Source organism: Syngnathus acus, chromosome 9 (genome assembly GCF_901709675.1).
Source record: "Syngnathus acus chromosome 9, fSynAcu1.2, whole genome shotgun sequence".
Taxonomy (NCBI): domain Eukaryota; kingdom Metazoa; phylum Chordata; class Actinopteri; order Syngnathiformes; family Syngnathidae; genus Syngnathus; species Syngnathus acus.
Window position 1 is genome coordinate 9,871,306 of NC_051094.1, and position 13,387 is coordinate 9,884,692.

Below are 13,387 nucleotides of genomic sequence, written 5' to 3' on the forward strand. Positions count from 1 at the left end.
CATATGTAACTAAATTCTATGAGGTCCAATGGACTAAGTAGGTTAAAGGTTCTCCCCTCAGACTTCTGAACTTTGAAAGCAAATCACAAAGTAGACAAAGCAGTGCACTGTGCGGGTTTACAAGGTCTGGTCTATCCTACTCCTCAATGTGGTTTGAGAGGGACAGTTGTTGTGTCCTTTGTCCTGATATACTTTCTGTGGTGAACCTCTGACCTCACCCACTCAACAAGGCCTCTCTATAACAAGCGCCCTTTAGAACAAGCGTGCTCCTTCATATTCAGTAGTCTGACGAAAAGCTTTGTCATCAACCCACTTGTGACCTAGTGCTTGCCACCTCCCACAACTTGGGATTTGGTTCTGACCTGCAAAGTAGTTAGCTGCCAAACAACAGTGCCAAAATTGTACCGAAACCATTCAATAGAAACTGCAGTGGTTGCTGTCATGGCCTACCTGTTCTCTGCCCCAGAGCATTGGCGGTGATGTGCGGGGACATGTTGCTGATGGGCACGATGTTGCCCCTCTGGGAGGATGTGGACGAAGATGTGCTGCGCCCATCCTTGATCTCAATGGTGAGAAAGGTCTTCATGTCTGGGTCGGCTTCTTCTTGGGTGGACTGCTGCCCAGCTTCTCTCCCTGGGGTCTGGTCTTCCTTTGAATCCCTCAAGACAGACTCGCTCTTCTCAGTCGGGAGCCTCGTACCACCCATGGACTGCTGGGATTGGCCGGTTGAAGACAGAGGTTTGCTAGCCACACCTCTGAGCTGAGGTGTGGCCTGACTTTTGGATGCAGCAGAGGTGTGAGCTGCGGAGTCTGCGCGCGCCCATGCTGGTCTGTTGCCAGAGGAGATGAGGGATGTTGCAGAGGGAGTAAACACCTCCGCAGCTCTGGAGAAGTTTGTCTGGCCACTGCTGCTCAAAGGAGTCTTCTTCAAAGCTGGGAGAATTATGTTCCGACTGGGTTCATTGAACTTGCGCATCCTATCGCGTACAGAGTTGGTGCGTTTGGATTGCTCTGGCAGAACATCTTTCTTCTCAGGTGCTGTGAAGACATCGAGGAGAGAAGGGGAAATTCCTTCATTTAAAGATACCACACTTATAGAATGCTTTTTTTCCCAATCGCTCAATTACGTAATTCTACGTCGATGCCAGGTACTTGAATTTTAAGGGAAGTTCTGATATCTTCATAATGTTGTAGCTGTACGTCTGTTTTGGGCTCATATATCACTGAGCTGCGCAGGTCTCCGAGTGTGCGCGCACGGAGCAAACGTTTTTCCATCAGAGTTCACTCAAGGTCACAAATGCTCGCAAAGACAGTTGTCTTCTTGTCGCCATGACTTTTTCAACCTGTTTAAAATTTCCTGCTGAAATACTGGCGAAATAGTACTATGCAGTTTCACGAGTTTGTTTTTGCAGAGGATAAAGAAAATATACCAGTGAGTGCTTAAAGTGCTATAACAATGCCACATGGATGCTATTTTTTTTTCTTACCAGCATCCTTGCCATGAGTGAGGGTTGGATCACATGCTGACGTCTATATGAAGGAAACCAAAAACAGAACAGAGTCATCAGTGGAGAGGGATACAGAGATTTGCAGTCCAATTGGATTGGAATAACAAACACAAAGTGCTCTATGTAGCATGCAGGGTCTCACATTGGCTTTTAAGTTGTTATGCATGGTTGTTGTGACAGATCTAACATACAGTACAAAATTGCTGGTGTTGTTTTTATTATGTAACATCAGTGTTTTGTGGGCCTTGGTTCTATTTTTGGCTGCAGGGCCCCAGAATGTTTACATTACATTCAGGCGACTGAGCATCAGCCTAAATTGAAATGAAGGGTCAAAGCAGTTGAGGCGAGCCTTGCGGAAACCCATTTAAAGGAGGGACAACTAACAGTTCTTCTCCTCTCTGACAGCAGGTGAAGCTCACATACTGTGTTGACAGGAAGCAGAGCTACTCAGGTGTAGATGTGTTTATTTGTGTAGCTGAGCAACAAAAGATAAACGGCCCCGAACTGGATGTCAGCACAGTGCGTTTATGGATGCCAATGTAACCTGGGTGTCACATAAGTTGTCGAGCGGGTGTCAGGGGGAAAGTCAGCGTTCATACACACATGCTCTGTGACTAAATAGCCCCCTCTGGTGGCAAGCTTTTGATAGTAACTGTCAATGACTGACATGGAAGGAAAACTTTCTTAACAAAGGTCGTGGTGAGTTAAAGCGAAGTCGACAATACAGAATATTTTTACCTGTTGTCTCAGGATGTCGGTCCTTTCCTCGGCCGTACCATTGACTGAGCCGGTTTCAAGGTTTCTTCGAGACATGACGGCTCCATCTGGAAGATCCTGGTTGAGGAGGTGGTCATCGCTGGATGGAACCTCCACGTTCCATTCATCGTGGCTTCTAGTCTCGTTTTCTGAGTCAGGACTGTGAGCGGCGACACTCGTGTCCACCTCCTCTTCATCTGGCGGACACCTCTCTTCAGAGAACATACTCATACCGCCATCGGAGTCCTTATGGTTTGTTGACAAATCAGTGCTGTCAAAACCTGAAGGGAGCCCGATACAAGAATCACAACCATCTGTGCCGATTGTCTGATTGATGCAAGATTGGGATTCGAGACTATGCTCTGACGTCCCAGAATCTTGTCTACTGCGCTGAGAGGAGCGCTGGCTTCTGTCTGAGGCTCCAGAATCTGATCGTGCTCTGTAGGTTGAGCTCAGGCTCTTTTCTGTGGTCATAGAATCCATATTGGATCTGGAAATTAAAGAGCCCCCACTGCAGTCTGAAGCGGCAGAATCAGACCTCTGACGGTGGGACAGAACCAGGTCGGTCTCTGTGGCCACTGCTTCTCTTTGTGGCTGGATCAGCAACGGTCCAGAGCCGTCCTCTTTCACCAGATGGTCAAGAACGAGCACCATGCCTGAGTTGGATCCTGAAACACAAAAGATAAACAATACAAAGTGGGGTTAAATTAGGAATGTCAATGCTGTAGTACGTAATTGTTAAAAGTAAAACACATTTTAATCACAACTGTAAGAAGATGCAATAGCATTAACGAGTACTTGGTATCGGCGAATGTTGCTTTTTTTTTTCATTGCATATGAGCAAAAGAAACAGGTTGTGTTTAAGTGACGGAAAAGAGGGGAAATTAAATACTTCCGGACACACACAGCTCAAAGAGAGACCGGGATAGAAAATATCACTCAGGATCAGAGAGGAGACACGTGGAGACATGACGGGATGTCTGCATTTCCTCCAGACTAGCCTCGGTTCCTGAGTTAGATTTGTCAGATTGTGTTGCGCATAAAAGAGGAGGAAGCGGCGAGACGGCGCTGCTGAAGGCGAAAAGACGTCAAGGAGGGAAATGGAAGTGAAATGGAGACAAGAGCTTTCATTCCCCTCCATCTGAGCTGCTCCCTCTTTCTTCAGGAAACCACACTCCAAACTACACAGCAAAGCCCACATCCTTTCTACCTCTAAACACACAACAGAGCATTTTATGGGGGAATATCTGTGGTCGCTCACATTCCAGAGATGGAAGAAACCAGATCAGACTCAAGTTATCAAGCAGCTGCCTTTACTCCCACAAAGAAGATAGACATTTGTTTTTTGTTGTGGTTTTGTTTTGTTCTATAGTCACATTACAGCCTCTTATTTGTTCGGTTGTTTATTGATGGAAAAAAAAAAAAAAAAAGATTTCAAATTGTTCCCCTTTTATATACTGGACTGTATTATTCTTTATTGAACCACAAACAACATAACACGATTGTCAAGGAAGAAATGTATTGCTCTGGTCACTACATCTAAGAACACAAAGACAGGAAATAGCCGAGAAATAAACGAGAGTGGATATTTGCGTGGTTGTCATTGTTTTCAGTTATTTTCGCAACTACATAAGTGCTAAGACTGTATTTAGCCAAGCACGGTGGGCAGAACATCAAGTGGTCATGTCAAACAAGGATACAATGCACCCTACTACAAAAACATTTGATTTTCTAAATCATAACCCTGGCAGTAAGAGTTGCTATAAAATGCAACATGGCTGAAGACGTGACGGTCATATCGTTTAAGCTGTCGAAGCTTTTTTTGTCTGAGAAGCATGGGAATGTTTTTTCGTGATGTTGACAGTCTCAAAGAATGCGCTTTCTCCAGGCTCATCTCTCATTTTCACATACTTTTAGCCTTAAAAAAGGACAACTAGCCACTTGGAAAACCACCGGCGCACACTGCCTACTCACTCCTATCCCAACCACATAATGTTCTCTGTCTTTGTTGACAAGTGCTTTTCACTGGTGGTCTTTTTTTTTTTTATTGACACAAGCTTCACCCTGTTTTAAATTAGAAGGCATGAACAAATCAGGAACATTAGCAGATTTGCTGTGCCACATCAAGAAAACATCGGTTCCGTTCCCGTATCAGCTTTATTTAGCGGAGTTGTGGCTGCTGGGTTTCCCACTTGGTTTGGGAAAACCTGTAACCAAAGTCCAGATCCGTGAGAAGGTTTTTAATTGTACAAGCAAGAACTGCACTTGTGTCATCACTCGAGGTCGATTACACAACAGCTTTAGATGTGGATCAAATGTGTCAATTGCAAATAGAGTATAGTGAGCCCTCGAGCATGCAGTCATGCCGTTTCACGAATGGCCTCAACAGGCAATGACATTTCTTCACGCTTAAAAGGCAAAACAATTTAAGCCGATGGCTTGGGCGCCTCCGCGCAGTTCATAAAGTTACATGAAAGGTCTTCAAGATTCGAAACTAATATGACTTTTTGACTGCCATCTGAGAAGAAAAGCGCTTTTAGGTGGCTGTTTTAACAAGCCTTTGAGAGGAAGTTGCATTTCGCTGCCTTAACGCAGCCACGCGTTCATTGCACAGACACGGTTCGTGTTTTCTTCCAAGTTATCAAAATTTGACCTTCAGGTGAATGTTTACAGCCTATACAAGGTTTGTGTGGCAACAATCGCTGATGTGTGGGATGTGGAAAATGGTGAAAAGTGTGAGGGTGCGCCTTACTTATAGAAAGGTGGTTCTCACCTAGTCTCTGTAGCTCTCTGCTTTGGTTAGTCTGCTGGCCACGTAACTCCCGGATCTGAGATTTGATGTGGTCTTGTTCACAGTCCTGCTCTCTTCGCTGCAAAATAAAAAAACAAAACATGGTAAAACCGTTAAGTTAATTTCTGAGGTCAGGTGAGGATTGTTGTTAGAGGTCAACTGCTTAGCTAGGAGACACAGCCATGCTGTGCAACATGCTTGGCCAGCTGGAAAAGTGCATACAAGTTTTATTTCCCTGCTACGGGCTGGGGATAAAGAAAGATTCAGTGATGACCCAGAATTTTTATAAGCTGTCCGATATAAGTTAGCCATTTTGCTTCATGGTTTACCTGCTGCCGGACTGCAGGAAAACACTCTGCACATTGACCTTCTCCATTAACAATCATACCACATTATTAGCAATCACAAAAGCTTCAATGTGTTTATGAGGCTTTGCTTGAGTCTAGTTGAGTTCACTTTGTGTGCAAAACCCCTGAAAGTAATAAAGTGAAATATTGTGGCCGACATAAGTTAATGGAGAACCAAGATGCCTGCCGTCCCATCATTTTTTCCATTTCACTTTCTTCGCTTGTGGAACAAAAAAACTCAAGCAACCAAGGATGTTGCCTCACTAGAATCTCGAATTCGCAAGACTATAGCCAATGCTCACAAATCCAACCAAGATAATCCAACCACATCAAAACGCCTAAATTCTTAAGAATGCTTCCTTCATGATGAGCTTGATTCAATACAAATCGGGGGTTTGCCCAATTTTACACACAGGAAAAAAACGACATTGGAAAGCCTAATTGGTTCAAGTTGAATACAAAGGGCATCCTCTAAGTAGACCCACACAGGAGCCGCAGGGGAGAAATAATGGTGTTTGAGCTATAAACACAATTAGAGAGAAAGAGCCTTTCCGTGCCTGCCTGTTGCTTCTAGAAACAGTGACGGCCATCAGTTCACAGCTCCCACTTAACCAGCGGGAACATGTTTTTCAGAGGAAAGTCGAGAGGGGAGGATGGAGATCCAAACCTGCCGCTAGTCGCCATGCTGTTATTAGCGGCTTCCCACTGGCCCAGACAACTGAGACCTGAAAGAGTCAACAGTGACACCGGTCCGGTGCCCCGCTACTTTGAAGAACTCACCCCAACTTGGCCACAGGAGCATGTTTGTGCTAAGAGTATAATTACAAAAGCTCATAGCGACGACCAAAAATATGGGGACTGTGTGACCACAGCAAGGCGTAGGCCATCTGTGCTCTTCTGAAGCCCCAAAGACAGCAAGTAGCAACACTGCGGCTTAAGGACAGCTCAAACGAAGGCCAGCTCCTTCTCCGCCCGCCATGTGTTTCAAACATATGGATTAATAAAGTGAGGTTCAGTGCTCTCCACTGCCATGGAATTTGCATCAGTGTTCCATGCCATCACGTGGAAAAGAGACGAAAGCCGGTGGCTTTTCCATGACTGCCTCCACACACTTGGCTCATCTCCAAAGTCAAAGCTACAGTAGCAATCATATCTGCATCACAGTCTGGGATGACGGAACCCGCAAAAGAAATTCGTTCCCATTACTTTCTGCTCATCAGCACATGGGTGCCCATTTCTAGACCCCCACAAGCAATAATTTTTGCAATTCTTCTGGGTTGTTTCTTTTCAAGACATGTTTTACAATGAGCATTCTTATAGAGACATTCTTTACAAAAGGAAAATACAGCGCGAGATGCAGTCACATTACGAATGCAATATGCAATGTAATACTATACTAGTACTTCGACGACAGTTCTTTATTCATATCATGCCCCATTTAATTTAACTGAACTTCTGTAGCATTCTGAAAGATCTTAATCATGTCTAACAATCATCATAAGACTACAGTACATAAGACATTCTAATCAGACATACATTGACAACATTGCCTGTATTGAGAAATAGCACGAATCATTTGACATTCAACTATCTTGTCATAAAACATTTTTTATAAATATTTTAAACACATTTCTTAACCACATTTTAAAGTCTTATGCTATTTCTCGTGTCAGTCCCAGCTAAAAGACATTCACGTTCACCAAATAATCATGCACTTTCCCTCAAAACTGTAAACCTCGCTTTCGGATCTGTGGTTAAGAACACCTGTCTTATATGGCATGCAAACACGCAAGTGGGCCTGAGGTCACCACATGATTGGAAGGCTAGCATCACCCAAAGTGTCTCTATGAACCAAGTTGGACTGCATGCATCAAGAAGGTACGTATCATTTACATCCCCCGAGTAAAGCGCTCACTTAAGATGGACACATTTCTCCACAAACCTGAAATGTAAACACAGGGGCAGAACTGTTCCATTCTTCAGTCAGATAATAAAAAATGTACTGAGAGTAAAGTTGGCTTCTTCTGTGCCACGGGAAGAGAGGAAAAAAAAGTCAGTGGAGCACTTGGCGTGTGACACACATCTGGAGGAAAAGAAGACTGACATTTACCTCTTAGCAAGAGCGACCGCCCCCTTTCTCGCTCTCTGTCTCGCTCTCTTTTAACCCTCTGGAGTCAGGACGTCCGCTAACTCATTACACACAGACTGCCATGTGCACAAACATATCGTACACCCCCCACACACCACATAATACAAACAAGCCACTCCCTCGATTTCCTCTACCTCCCTTCTGCCTCCACAGGGATCTGAACACCGCCCCCCACGCACACACAAAAGCACAAGTTAATGGGTCGCCTGGCTGACACATTAACTTCTGACACTCAACCTTCATTTTGAACTTGTTTTTTCCCCAAAAGTGCCACATTTACATATATTCAGAAAAATACTTCACACTAAATATACCAGGTTGAAGAGTACATAAAGACAGAAAAGTAGTTCAAATTACCGTTTTTTTCCGTGTATAATACGCAAAATTTAACTAATTTATTGTCCTAAAATCTGGGGTGCGCATTATACATGGGTACAATTTTTTTTAAATTTTTTAAAAAATGTTTTTTTTTTTTTTTTTTTTTAAGAAAATCATGGTACTGGTACGAGTATTGATTTATGTATTGTTCTCTTCTTGTCATGTTGTGAAAGAATGTGGGTTGAATAAATACCGAAAGAACAATAGTGTGTTTGTACTGTGCTCTGGTCATTTCGTCAAAGAAGGGATAATTTAATACAATCAGCAAATAACAAAATGCGTATTACAGGTAATATTTTATTTCACAACACTTTGCCTTGTTCCTTTCGTCTCTGCTGTTCACTTCAAACACGCTCCATACGAACGCAATGCTCTCGTATCAGACGCTTGCTCGATCACCTGCTCGTTTGCTGTCACAATGTACCCTACACAAATCCGAAACATTTGTTGCGGCTCCGAGTCACGACGAGGGGCAAGTTTTGGTTTCCAAGGGTGTTATTATTCCTCTTCAACGTCTCTCCCATACAGAGCCGCCTTTTTCACATGTCCGCACGTCACTTTCCTCTCTTTTCATCTGATCGCGGTGGTGCCTTTATGGGCAGTCGGAGAAATCAACGCCAACAAAAAAAATACATCCAGCCTAGTTAAGACCATACCAAAGACTATAAAAATGGGACCCATTGCCTCCCTGCGTGTGTGACGATCATTGGGACTTAAAAAAAAAAAGAAAAAAAAAAAAAAATTAAAAAAAAAAAAAAAAATTGGGTGCGTATTATACATGGGTACAGGCTTTTTTCCAGCATCAACATGCCATTGTTAGGGTGCGTATTATACATGGGGGCGTATTATACACGGAAAAAAACGGTAATATATTGTCCTACACATCAATTAAAGTATCAACAAAACACTGAACGTTCATGACATTCTGAAAGATAATTGCATTTTTCCAGCCCAGTCCAAACAAAAAGGCAGCATTGGTTGATTGCTTTTCAATATGGATATAGACCTGCTGTGAATAGAGGAAAATGAACAGTAATTGATTGACAACCCCACTAACAATGTATAAAATTGCCATTGTTAATGGTTTCACATTTAAATACCAAGACCCCTAAATATATAAATATATAACATTACTCTTAAAATAAATGAAAAGGGTGATTTGAATATAGAAAGAAATTGCTGCACGTGCACTACTTTCCTAGTTAGGCAAGGCTTTTGGCAGCATCTGGTGGCAACTCTAAACTGCCAATAAGTGAATTTTTTAGGGAAAATCTGGGGAAACATTCCACAGCAAATGGGTCATTTTGTAAATAGTGCACAAAAGTATACTACGCTGTACTGTACTGTAGTATATCTTTTGGTTGGTTTGATTTCAATCAAATAGAGGAAAAAAAGTATTGTTTTTACATGTCTTTAAGATTACTTCGCTGACGTATGTGCCTTTTGGTCTTTAATGCAATACATTTTATTATGCTATCACCAAGTTGATTCTCCAGGAGCCAACACAATATTTTACTGTAACTCATCATGCCATTTAAAACGCTCATAAATGTCGAAGTAATGGCTTTGGCAACGCTTAGGCTACACGCGCACTAATCCACTAACCGAGCCTACATAGTTTCCATCTGATGTTTCGCAAGTCGATGTTAGTGGCATGCATTTTGGATGGTGTGTGTGTGGCTGCTGACAGGGGGGCTATCTGAGACGTTTATCTCTCACGATACAATTGCGTGCGGCTCAAAGAGATCAGCTACTGTGATGTGACTGGAAGGAGCCCCGCTGCTGCTTCTAGTGTTGCTTTTGGACACGTACACCTTCCTGTGCTGATTTTAGGCTACTGGAGCACAGCTGGTGCGCCGCCTTTGTGTTTGTGAGTCTGCCTTGGGCAGCCCCCCCCCCTCTCCTCAGAACCGCACATCCACACCTCCTGTGACTCAACTGTGCAGCACTCAGCTGTCTTAGAGGAAGTGAGGCAAAAGAAAAACTTGAATGCTCCAGCATCCTGTGACGCCAACCTGCTGTCATAGCTTCCTAATCTGAGTACAACACAACAGTGGCCACCGACAGTAAGAGCCATTCTGGCTTCCTTAGCAAAAATGTTGATCAAACGTAGTAGATAAAATCTGGCCCCAGGGAGGCTGTCACATTATCCACTGGAACAATAATATCAATTACAAAATCTTTGGTATTAGTGTAACTGTAAACAGACAAGAGGACTGGTCACCTATGAGAATGAGCGGCCTCAACTAGAAAAACGGGCTCCACGGGAAGGAAGGAAGGAGCCACATGAAGCACTTGTCTATGGATGTGCACAAAAATGAAAAACAAAAGCGCAACCGCGAGTTTATCCAGCATCTCACATGAGCATTGCATTTAGCATTGCTTTAAGACTTGTGACTCAAGTCACACACTCCTTATTGTGTGCCGCGAACTTGATTGTGGCAGCAGAGGCACCCTATGGCCACCACAGCCCGGTTAACAACACCCACAAATAAGCCAGAGCTCAATTCAGATTGCAAACGCGGGCTGTCATGTGACACCTAACTCAGATTATTTATTTTGGTATAAACCTCCAACATTTAAATGATCTCTGCATTGCTACAAAAAGCGGATTTTCCTTTTAACTCTACTCACCGCAATTCCCTTAATGCTGTGGGGCTCCAGACTCTCTGTCTCCAGGCTGTGACCAGGGCCTTTAACCCTCTCCACTTGTCCTAAAAGACACAATTTACAATAATGGCACAAACTTACACTGGATCAATTAACATGGGAGAAAGAACGCAAACAACCTTGAGATGACTGACATGTTTACAATGTCCTCATGGATAGAAAGCGCAACAGGTTTGGATGAGGACACAATGTGCATTTGTGTGCGTGAGTGCGTGTTTACAGCACGTAGTGCAATTATCACATCGATAGAAAATGGCACAAGCATTGCACACAGTAGACGGCATGAAAGAATGGTAGGAATCCACTATCTGATAGGGCATCAGACGTACTGTGTCGCCACAATTACAGCGCTGCCAAGGTGAATTCTTCAGCCACCCTCGAAAATTTCTCATAACTAATTCAAACGGTTTATATTTTATATGAATTATTGCTGTGTGAAACGTGACTTTTTTTAAACAGTAATAGTGTGGTGCAGATCTCTCAACTATTAGGCAGAGTGTGACATCATCCAACTCACCTTGTTGCTGTTCGTCTCTGATTTGTCGAATGGCTGCTCGAATCATCTTCCTCTCCTCGTATTCGACGGCAGCACGGAGCTACCGAGTACATCCAAAAATTAGCCTGTGCTCAGACTCGTTTGATCATTCCCTCATCATGACTGTATCACTTCATATTTTTCCGGTACATGCTTTATATTCTTACAAAAATGTCAACGATTAATCACTTTAGATGTCCATGCCTAGTTAAAATCCCATCCGTCCGCTGATACTGACCATCTTGGTGAGTTCGTCGACATCGCTGATTGCTTTTAGTCTGTGTGAGAGGCCATCTAAAGCCACGCTGGATTCTGACCTGAGAGAGCAACAGAGTGGTTAAAACATGGTCATCATCACTGGCCCGTAACTTCACAATACAAACTATGGCGCCACTGGTTTATAGACACTAAATTTCTTAGCTGTGCAAAAAATATTCCATAACTGGAAATAATTATACTGCAGCAGAAGATATTTGGCATTGGAGACACAGCGGGTTTGAAAAAGACCCATCTCATCCTCTTTTTTTTTTGGAATCATTTCTCTGCTTTGCTGTCGATTACTCCAACACTATTTGAGTTCTTCTTCGCTTTTCTTTTGTTGCTAGCACTGTCATTGACTGACAAACAATGGAGGAAGTTTGCTGCGTCTCACCCAAAATCTGCACAAGCGCTACTGTAGATCAAATATATCCTGGCATCAAATACGAGAAAGCGTGAAGTGATAATATTTGTGTGGAATATATTTAAAAAAAAATTTTAAACAACACACAAATGTTAATCAAATAGTCAATCAAGCACTTCTCGGTGCAAAATACTGTTCACCAAAGAAGAGTGAATATTTCTGATCTTCATCTTCTCATATCATTTCTCATATCATAATTGCATTTCTGGTTTTTTTCTTCCCCAAGGAGTTTTTCTTGTAATCCAATTCGTTTCTCTAATCGGTCAAACTTGCCAAACATGGATTTTGTGGCTCAACTTCTTAGCGATGCGATTTGGCCTAACTCGAGAGATTTCAAGGATTTGTCACTAAAGGAGCGTGCAGCCAAAGTAAGCAAAGTTGTGCAGTCTTAATTGCAAAAAACTTTTTTCTTTTTTTTTTTTTAATTGCAAGTGATTTCCTGTAATACCAAGATTATCTTTAGGGATGACTTTAAAACCTTTAATTCTAGCGTTTCTCATTATGTTTCCGTGAGAAAACTCTCAACTGACGAGAATTTAAGCGACAGATTTCCTTCCGCGTGGCTCAGCTAAATATTCTAATACAGAGACGCCAAAAAAAGAAAAAGCATTCATAAAATTTCTCATCAATCTGAATCACAGTTAAAATGAGGACTGGTAACTTGATATCAAGATGACCTAAAAAATTGGCCTATTCGTTGTAAAAATGTCAACCATGATGGAAAATGGAAAGTCTACCGTGGTTGCCATTTACGATGAACCGACTCTGCATTTCCAGACTTTTCCGACTGGTTTGTTAAGGAATGTCGCTTTCCTAGTACAGTGTATCCATTTCACCTGGACTGCTTTGTAATTAGGACATCCAAGGTTCAGCGTGTTTATATGTGCGGGCTCACCTGTGCTGGTTTTCCTTGTCCTCCTGCTGTTTGAGTCGTGTGTGGCGAAACCTCTTGCTGGCCAACGCGGCCTCCATGTCTTCGATCTCTCTCCTCCTCAACTCGCGGATAGCTGAACGGATGAGGCGTCTCTCGTCCAGATCCACGGTTCCATCCAGCTGCATGTCCACCGCAAAAGAACAAACAGAGGGAGCGGAATGATTGAGGTGCAGACATAACAAGGCGTCACACAGTCGACCATCAGCCTTTTTCTTTTTGCTGTACTGTTTTCTAAATTATAGTCACATTACAAAAAATTGCAGTCTTTACAGCTTGAGCTGCACGGACTAAAAACAAATCCTGAATGTTGCTGGAAAAATACAAGACTGTGCTGCCAGTTCTAGTCTGACAGCGGCAGTCGTGTAACAGAGTTGACCAATAACGTCATTACGTTGATGGGCCAGGAAAGTGATAACAAGCACAGACTCATTGACTGCAACAATAGATACACAAGCAAAGTCCAATGTGACAATAAAAAGTTGTATCAAAAAACACAATCTGTGTTTGTTAATATGGTTACAGAAGAGTTTCCAATACCAGTATATGTATTTTCCCTTTTTTGCCAATAAGAATAATAAAAAAATAAAATACAAGAGACCAGTATACGTATTGTCCTTTTTTTTGCCAATAAGAATAA

General features: G+C 42.7%; 1 protein-coding gene across 6 annotated transcripts in view; it reads right to left on the reverse strand.

The window, feature by feature from the left end:
• The window catches only part of smtnb (smoothelin b), a 35,149-nt gene that overhangs the window by 11,258 nt on the left and 10,504 nt on the right, over window positions 1–13,387 (reverse strand). For 4 of the 6 annotated variants that reach the window (XM_037259980.1, XM_037259982.1, XM_037259983.1 and 1 more), the window contains exons 2-9: window positions 12,712–12,869; window positions 11,373–11,451; window positions 11,117–11,195; window positions 10,564–10,643; window positions 5,038–5,134; window positions 2,247–2,932; window positions 1,488–1,530; window positions 451–1,038 (exon numbers count right to left, since the gene is read on the reverse strand). In XM_037259980.1, the coding sequence (XP_037115875.1) occupies window positions 451–1,038; window positions 1,488–1,530; window positions 2,247–2,932; window positions 5,038–5,134; window positions 10,564–10,643; window positions 11,117–11,195; window positions 11,373–11,451; window positions 12,712–12,869 (1,810 nt within the window). Of the gene's footprint in view, window positions 1–450; window positions 1,039–1,487; window positions 1,531–2,246; window positions 2,933–5,037; window positions 5,135–7,344; window positions 7,487–7,512; window positions 7,578–10,563; window positions 10,644–11,116; window positions 11,196–11,372; window positions 11,452–12,711; window positions 12,870–13,387 lie in introns of those variants that run through there. The other 2 variants (XM_037259985.1, XM_037259984.1) reach the window with 2 other exon arrangements.